Genomic DNA, 8,524 nt, shown 5'->3' with positions numbered 1-8,524 from the left:
GTCAGGGCGGGGTTGGGGAAGGGTGTCCGGGCGGGGCAACGCGAGGGGGCGGGGCGAGGCCTGGGAGGGGCAAGGGCCACAGGGAGGGGCCACGAGGGGAGGGGCCAAGTGGGGCGGCCCTGTTTAGGCAGGAGAGGGGACTGAGTGGGAAGGGGGCGGTGTGGGGGTCGGGGGCGGGTTCAGGGTGAGGCTGTCAAGAGTGGGCTGTGGGAGTGGGGGTCCCTAGGCAGGGGATGGGGTGGAACTCCCCTGCGGAGGTGGGGGCCTCCACACACGGGGTTGGGGGCTCTGCACCCCGTGGCTGGGGCCAGTCTGAGCCCCACAGCTGAGCCTGGGGCTCTCCTGCACAGCAAGGGGTTGGGGGAGACCCTGGGGGACCCCCAGAAGGTTAGAATCTGTATGGACTCTCTGGACCCAAGGCACTGCTCTCTGGGAACTGAGAGCAAACAAATACTCAGGGGCCACCACCTCTGTCCCAGGTGGCAGAGATGGGGTCCCAGGCGCTGGGAGACAGGAGCCCCCACCCCACCCTAAGGGCTGGGTGGCAGGTTCTACCACCCCAACCCCCAGACAGGTGGCCAAGTCAGGGTAATTCATTCGTATTTTCCCTGTCAGTCAGTCTGTCTGTCTGTCTCTTTCTCTCTCTCCCCCCCTTCCTTCTTCCTACCTACCTTTTTTGTTGTTTTTGCTTGCCTTGTTTTACACTTATTTCTTATTTATTTTTTGAGATAGAGTCTGGTCCCATAGCTAGGCAGGCCGGGGCCTCCTGAGTGCTAACCTAGCCTGTCCCTCCACACCACCTTCACCATACCATGCCTGAGAACATAAATGTAAATCCATTAAAATTAGGATTTGGGCTGGAGGGGGTGGTGAAGGCAAAGGATAGCCCTGAGCTCAAACACCAAAACCCCCACAAAAAATGGAAACACACTGGGGGGCTGGAGGTGCAGCTCAGTCCAGAGTGCTTACCAGCATGAGGACACAGGTTCACTCTCAGCACCAAAAAAAGGAAAAAGATTTTTAAAAAATCAAGTTTCAGTCACACCAGCTCCGTTTCTTTTTCATCTTTTTTTTTCTTTTTGCCGGTGGTGGGGCCTGAACTTGGCCTGGGTGCTGTCCCTCAGCTCTTCAGCTTAAGGCCAGTGCTCTACCACTTTGAGCCACAGCCCTACTTCTAGCCTTTTCTGCTTATGTGGTGCTGAGGAATCAAACCCAGGGCCTCATGCAAGCAAGGCAAGCGCTCTACCACTGAGCCACCTTCTCAGCCCGACCAGCTCTGTTTCAAAGTGCTGATTTGCCAGTTAGGGACTCCATGGACAGCGTACACACACACGGAACATTCCAGAATGTTCCACCCTACAGGGAGCTCCATGGCTGCTCCTGTGGTTCTGGAAGGGATGTGGACTGAGCCTCTCCTGGGAAGCATCACTGTGCCCCAGTCAGGCAGAATGCCAAAACACAAATGTTCTGGTCCCTTCTATAAGATGGTGTGATGCCTGCAAAGACTTTCCAGACATCACTACAGGACTGAGATTACGTGAACACAATGGAAGCACAAGGGAAAAGGCTATTACACTGTATTGCCTATAGAAAAAAGGACAACATCCTGACTGGGCACTGTGGCACATGCCTCTAGTCCCAGCTACTTGGGAGGCTGAAAGAGGAGGATTATTTGGAACCAGCATGGGCAACATAACGGCTTCCATCACCCCAAAAAGAAGAGAAGCTGGGCCGGGAGCCAGAGGCTCACGCCTGTCAGCCTAACTACTCAGCAGAATGAGATCTGAGGATCGAGGTTCAAAGCCAGCCCAGACAGGAAAAGTCTGTGAGACTCTAATCTCCAATAAACCACCAGAAAACCGGAAGTGGTGCTGTGGCTCACGTGGTAGAGCGCTGGCCTTGAGCTGAAGAGCTGAGGGACAGCGCCCAAGCCCTGAGTTCAAGCTCCATGACCAACAGAAAAAAAAGAAGAAAAGAAAAGAAGCTGGGTGCAGTGGTTTGTGACTGTAATCTTAGTTACTTAGGAGGTGAAAATCTGAAGGATTGTGTTTTGAAGCCAGCCCCAAACAAAAAAAGCCCATGAGTCTCCATCTCCAAAATAACCAACAAAAAGTCAGAGTGTAGGCATGGCTCAAATGGTATGATGCTAGCTGAGAAGCACAGGCTCTCAGCTCAAACCCTGGTGTGATGCCACACATTTCTAAGCCCAGCTACTCCGGAGGTGGAAGCAGGGGAGCACAAGTTTAAAGCCCACCTGGGCAGCATTAGGAAGACTCTATCTCAGAAACAAAACACAAAGACTGAAAGGGCTGGCGTGTGGCTCGAGCGATGGCTTTCTTACCCCGCTGGAGACCCTGAGCTCCCTCCCTAGCAGCAGGAATGAATAAGTAAATTTTGTGCATGCTCAGAACAGAAGTGGTTTGTTTTGAATGCGTTCAGTCTGCGGTTAGTTGATCTCTTGGATACTGAGCCCATGGCTGCCATGCTCAGTGCTGCCCATGGTTCCCCTCCCACCAGGGATCCGATCACCCGTGTCTGGGACCAGGCCCCGCTAGCCAAGTGAGAGCTCGCTAGTCGGCTGGCTCCGTACCTTGAAGGCCTCCCGCCGCTGGTATTCAAGCTTGGCCATCTCTTCAGCCACCCAGCCTGGGATGTCGGGGATAGCCACGTGGATGAGGTACTTGAGGAGCAGAGCGAAGTGCTACAGAGGGCAGAGAGGAGGCTGTGGGCTTCTGGCCAACACCCCCCCCGCCCTCTCCCCACCCCCACCCCCCTGTCCTGTGCCCAGCTCCCGCCACCAGCTGCCATTCCCACCTCGAGCACCACCACGGACACAATGGCTGCCTCCGGGCTCAGCCAGGGGAAGAGGCGCTGCAGCTGACCGCACTGGCCGATGAGGTAGCAGTTCACCACGATGGCCAGCACGCCCATGGCCTCCATCACCTTCTGCAGGGGGGCAGGGGGTTTAGAAGGCCTCTGGCCCCGTGGGCCTCAGCTCCCAGCTCCCTCTGGGCTTCAGCCTCCTGCTGCTGCCCCCACCTGCCACTGGCCGATGCTCTCCACCCGCTGGCCGAAGGGCCGCTGCAGGCCTGTGCAGAGCTTGAAGGCATCGCTTCGGATCTCAATGAGGTTGTTAACCAGGGCGCAGAGCGCAGCCAGCGGGAAGGCTGAGGAGAAGAGCACGACGTAGCCAAACTGCACAAACATCTCCTGGTAGTCCTGAAATGTGTCCTGCGGGCAGGTGGCTAGCCGTCAGACCCACACACCTCCTCCCTCAGACCGCCTTCCTCCTCCTACCACACTGGGCTCCCTGGGATCTGACTCAGCAACGCAGAGGCCTCTGGCCTCCACCCTCGCTCGGGCCGGGTGCCTGCCTCACCTCGTACTTCCTCATGCAGCTCTCCAGCTCGGCCTGGGTGAGCTGGGGTGAGTGCTCTTCTTCGGGAGGGTCAATCCATGAAGACCGGTTCTGCTTCCTGGGCCTCCCGGCAGAGTCCCCAGAGCCAGGCTCCAGGTCTGGGCCCCCGTCTGGTCCCTGATCCCGGCCCTCGCCCCCAGCCCGGCGAAGCAGGATGGTCGGGGGATCTCGGTCAGGGCTGCCAGGAGGCCCCTCCGTCTCGTCGTCTTCCTCTGCCAGTGTAAACACCCCTGGCTCCAGCCCCTTCTCCACCATGGTGGGGCTCCCCTCCTCCAGGGCTTCTGGGCTTGGGCCAGGCCGATGGCGGCCAGCCCCACGCTCAGCAAAGCTGACCTTCTTCAGCCGGAGTCCGCAGTCTAGGAGGCCCCCTTCCTCACCCTCGTCTTCATCCTCCTCCTCCTCTTCCTCTTCGTCGTCCTCCTCCTCCTCTTCCTTGCCACCTCCAGGCCCATCCCTGGCCTCCCCACCCTCTCCCACTGGCCTCCGCTCTATGACTGCCTCTTCCTCCTCCTCCGGCGCCCCACAGCCCCCGCTGAGACACCTGCGGCCCCCGCCACCGCCCTCTTCGGCTTGGGGCTCCAGGCGGTGGTGTGCTGGGCGCCGGAGGCTCAGGAGGCCAAGCACGGCTCGGAGGAGCTCCCAGACAGCCCTGAGTCCCAGCTCGCCACAGCCCAGCCGGCGGTAGAGGTGCGGCTGCAGAACCTCACGCACGTTCTGGAGGAACTGGCGGGTGATCAGCAGTGTGGCCAGCATCTGGGCAGGAAGGGTGTGGAGAGCCTCCGTGGGCACCAGGGCAGATCACCCACTCTCTGAGGACAGCACCCAATGCTAGCATCCCCCCCCCCTTCGGATGCCCTAGTACGCAGCCTGGCACCCACAGCACAGGAAGACAGTCTCTTGGCTGACCAGAAGCCAGGGCCCAAAACCTCACGGACCCCTTCTGCCTGTGTGGGTCCTGGGCCCAGCCCCTCCACGCATGCGCCATCAGCTCCATGTGCCCACCCCAAGCGCAGCCACTGCCCACCCGTACTTGGGCCCGGGCGGTGAGCAGGAGAACCCGGAGGGACAGGAGGAGCAGGTGTAACCTCAGGGCCACGAGCGGGACCAGCACAGCCCGCAGCTGCCGCTCAAGGCTCTGGGACAGGGACAGGACGAGCAGGAGCTGTGGATGGACCGACGGACAGGTGGACGGACAGATGGGGGGGCAACAGGCAGAGAGAGGACACACGGACGGACAGAGAGGAGAGAAGGATGGAGGAGGGGGGGAGGGGCTGCAGAGCCCTAGACCCCTTGCACGGCCGGGCCCTCGGCGCCAGGCGGGCACTGGGGCGGGGCAGGCCGGAGTCTCACCTCTTTCAGGCGCTCCATGTCCTTGAGGTAGAAGCCAATGTAGAAGAGGCTCAGGTAGGAGTTGACAAACTGGAACTGCAGGAGGCAGTCTCCCATGGTCTCCCTGGTGGTGGCGGCCACCCCCGCCTCCCTGCCACCCCTGCCCTGCGGTGGCCACTCACCAGGACAACCTTGATGATGAGATGCTTCTCGTAGGCGCTCTCTAGCCGGTAATTCTCTGGGGATGGAGGAGGCACATGAAGGGGGTCACCCTGGTCCCCAGCCCTAGCAGGCGCCCCCCAGGGTAGGAAGTCAGGCCCTGCAGCAAGGGCGTACCCATGTCGTTGAGCCAGATGGCCAGCTTCTTATAACCCTCGGCACTCACACTGACCAGCAGGGCCAACACGACCTTGGGCAGGAATCGGGCAAGGCGGGGCAGCCCCTTCATGCTCAGCACCAGCTCCTGCAGGGCAAGGTGTGCAGCCTCAGCTGGGGGGGGGGGGGAGGTCAGGCGTCGGGCCAAGGCCAGGGCTGGGGACACGGGGTCACCTGCAGCTGGAAGCATCCTAGCATGAGCAGGAAGACGCAGGCCAGGCAGGCCAGGCACAAGGGTAGGCTCACGAGCAGCTGGAAGAGCAGCCGCTTCCAGGGTGGGTAGTAGAACTCCTCTGCCCGCGTCACGGGGCTGATGCGGCGCACACCCTGGCAGAAAGCAGGGGCCAGGCCGGCCTGAGGCCAGGGACCTGCCACTGCCCGGGCGTCCTCCCAACCTCCCATCTGCTTCCCTCTGCCAGACCTCTGCTCTTGGGGGGCCTCCACCTTCCCACAGAACTCCTCTGCAGCCTTATTCAACACCTACCGGGCCTCACCCCACTTGGCACAGCCTCCCTTACCCTGACTCAGCCCCACACTGACCCTGAACTGGGGACGAGGCTCCTCCACAGCTTCTCCAGGCGAGTCTAGCGTCCCCCACTTGTAGGCCAGCTCCGCCCCCCTCCGTTTCCACTCCTCCAAGAACAGTGTTGACCAGATCACGTTGAAGAGAGCAAAGACCACACAGGACACATCCCGGCTTGTCTGGGAGTGGCAGAGAGCAGGGCCATTAGGCTAGCTGGCCCAGGGAGGAGGAGGCCCCCAACCTGTGCCCAGTCCCCTCAAGGTACCTGGTCGGCCTCTGTAAACGTGTACAAGACAGAGCCAAAGACCGCCGGGTACACCATTGCTGAAGTGTAGAAGCCCAGCCACGCAAAATACATGGCAATCTTCACACCAAAGTAATCACAGATATCATCTGCCAGGAATGGGGGGGGGGATAACCAGTCACTTTTACCTGCCTCCTGGGACCACTGCCCCTCCCCCAACCCACCTACTAGCTTGAGGCCACACCTAAAGGCTGGTTTTCACACACAGCCTGCACCCATGACTTCATGAGGCGGTTGAGGATGCGCTGCTCATGGACAGGGAAGACCTGCTGGATGATCCCACGGGCAGCCAGCTCCGGGACTGTGGGGACAGGAGCACAGTGAGCCCCTGGCCCTCTACCAGGCTGCTGTCCTGGCCAATTTCCCACACACACACACACACACACTCCAACAAAGGAAGAGGCACAGTCTGTGACCCGGCTCTTCCCAGCAGGGACATCCTGGATGGATACAAATATCCAACTCTCCTTAGAAACCAGGAGGAGCAGGGAAGAGTACAGAAGACCTTCTCTTCTTTTGTTTTTGATAGGGCCTTGTGCAGCCCAAGCTGGCCTGAAATAGTGTATGCAGCCTAGGCTACACACTTGCTATTCCTTGTTTTGTTTTTTTTGGTCAGTCATGGGGCTTGAACTCAGGGTCTGGGTGCTGTTCCTGAGCTCTTTGGCTCAAGGCTATAACTCTACCAATTGGAGCCACAGGTCCACTTCCGATTTTCTAGTGGTTAATTGGAGAAAAGAGTCTTGTGGATTTTCCTGCCCGGGCTGTCTTTGAACTGTGATCCTCAGATCTCAGCCTCCTGTGTAGCTAGGATTACAGGAGGGAGCAACTAGTGCCTGGGTCAGTCGTCCTCTTCTTCATCTTCCTCAGCCGTGGAATTACAGGCATGTGCCAACCACCATACGCAGCCACCGTGTTTATGAAACACTGTTTGGCCTGAGTGTAGCCTGAATGTCTAAGGAGTGGTAGGAGGCTGGCATGGAAAGGTAAATTTGGGACGGCTGGGTTCCTACAGGGGAAACCAAGGCCCCAGGTTGCCGCAGCACAGGCCATGGGGTGCTGCTGTCCATGGTCCTGTCCCTAGCCAGGGCGGACTCCGTCAAGGGGCTGAGCCAGGGGCTGCCCTGGGTTAAGCCCCACCCAGTCACAAGCCACGCCCACCCACTCATTGGTCGGTCGGCCCCGCCCCTGAGGGGGTCACGCCCCTGCCCCTGCCCCTGATTGGCGGGCATGCTAAGCCCCGACTGGTTGGGCCTAAGCCACGCCTCCCTGCCCTGTTAGTATCTCTAAAAGGCCTGCCCAACTTGTAGCCCAGGATTGGAGGGCAGGCCCCGCCTTGCTCACTGATTGGCTGGTCCTCCAGGAAGCGCACGTTGTGCAACGCCTCGCCTTGCTTGGCTCGCAGGTTCTGCAGCCAGAAGCGGATGATGCTCTGGCGTTCCTGCGGTGGAGAGGGTGGTGCAGTGGCGAGGGTGCGAGCCGGGGCAGCCCGCAGGGCGGGCCGCGTGCGGAGGGGACGGGGCGGCTCACCTGGGAGGTGAAGAAGCGCAGCTCACTCTCCACATTCTCATAAATGAAGTCCTCGTCGCAGGAGAAGCCCCGCGTGCCTCCGCCGAACTCGGCCTTGACGGCCTTGCGCAGGCCCAGCTCGTCCGCGCCTCGGAGCAGGCTGCAGGGAGGGCAAGGGAGGTGGGCTCGCGGGGCGGGCCCGGCTCACCGTCCCGAGCATCCCGGGTGGCTGGCCGAGGAAGGAGGGGCCGCCAGAGGCAGGGACTCGCCTCTCGTAGGTGGCGGTGACGAAGAAGGCGTAGGCACGCGTGTGGCGGTGGTGGCGGACTTGCACGATGAGCTCGGGGATGCCCACGCGGATGTGGTTCAGCAGCCAGAGCAGCGTGTGGTCGTCGGTGGAGTCTGCGAGGGACAGGGCGGGCGTGGGCGCGGGCAGGCCCGCCCTCCTCACGCCCGGGCGGCCCTGGGCGCCCCGTACCTGGGAAGGTCATCAGCACGTCGCAGTTCTCCGTGGGCACCGTCTTCATCCAGGCTTTGTGGGACACCAGGTAGCGTCCCGCCTGCAGAAGCCGCTTCCCGAACAGCTTATCTGGGGGCAGTGAAGGCCGGGCTCAGGGCCGCGCCGCCGCTCCGCACCCCAGCCCCCACCGGGGCTCCCGGCGCGGCGTCCTGCCTGGCTCGGTCCCTCTCCGTTTGGCTTGTTCTCCGGTCTCAACGTCCTTGAGGAGCCCGGAGCGTCTCCGGGAACAGCCGCTCCCCCCCCCCCGGCTCCCTGCGAGTCTCACTCGGTCTCTACTCGGCCTCCGAAGCCACCGCAGACCGGCCACGCGTCCGCGCCGCAGCCGCGAGCTGGGTGCGGGTCTCACTCACTCCCACCACGCAGGCACTGAGGCCCCGAGCACGGAAGTCACGGGCCCAAGGTCACCCAGAGGATCCGGGGTTCGAACCCAGGGCCGTGCGGTCCCGAACGCAACCCTGTCCCCCGCGATCACGAAGCCCCGGGGCGTCGGGGCCAGGCCCGGGCGACGGGCTCTCCGGGGCGCGTCCCCGCCCCGAGCCCGCCCCGGCC

At 61.5% G+C, this 8,524-nt stretch overlaps 2 protein-coding genes across 2 annotated transcripts in view; one reads left to right on the top strand and one right to left on the bottom strand.

The window, feature by feature from the left end:
• Gtpbp3 (GTP binding protein 3 (mitochondrial)) overlaps nt 1–8,524 on the top strand; it is a gene marked incomplete at its 5' end in the record, with an annotated part of 15,554 nt that overhangs the window by 1,234 nt on the left and 5,796 nt on the right. The gene's annotated exons all lie outside the window — the stretch shown is intronic.
• Nucleotides 2,089–8,524, bottom strand: part of Ano8 (anoctamin 8) — a 10,271-nt gene continuing 3,835 nt past the window's right edge. Inside the window, exons 2-16 of the mRNA XM_013028287.1 lie at nt 7,934–8,065; nt 7,725–7,857; nt 7,477–7,615; nt 7,291–7,387; nt 6,134–6,250; nt 5,911–6,038; nt 5,663–5,824; nt 5,297–5,449; nt 5,084–5,210; nt 4,930–4,985; nt 4,769–4,843; nt 3,380–4,171; nt 3,040–3,231; nt 2,815–2,946; nt 2,089–2,701 (exon numbers count right to left, since the gene is read on the bottom strand). Of these exons, the coding sequence (XP_012883741.1) occupies nt 2,552–2,701; nt 2,815–2,946; nt 3,040–3,231; nt 3,380–4,171; nt 4,769–4,843; nt 4,930–4,985; nt 5,084–5,210; nt 5,297–5,449; nt 5,663–5,824; nt 5,911–6,038; nt 6,134–6,250; nt 7,291–7,387; nt 7,477–7,615; nt 7,725–7,857; nt 7,934–8,065 (2,585 nt within the window). The 3' untranslated portion in view covers nt 2,089–2,551. The remainder of the gene's footprint in view (nt 2,702–2,814; nt 2,947–3,039; nt 3,232–3,379; nt 4,172–4,768; nt 4,844–4,929; nt 4,986–5,083; nt 5,211–5,296; nt 5,450–5,662; nt 5,825–5,910; nt 6,039–6,133; nt 6,251–7,290; nt 7,388–7,476; nt 7,616–7,724; nt 7,858–7,933; nt 8,066–8,524) is intronic.

The sequence above is a fragment of the Dipodomys ordii genome, unplaced genomic scaffold, assembly GCF_000151885.1.
Source record: "Dipodomys ordii isolate 6190 unplaced genomic scaffold, Dord_2.0 Scaffold108, whole genome shotgun sequence".
In the NCBI taxonomy this organism is placed as follows: Eukaryota; Metazoa; Chordata; class Mammalia; order Rodentia; family Heteromyidae; genus Dipodomys; species Dipodomys ordii.
This window is presented reverse-complemented; position numbering and strand designations above follow the sequence as displayed.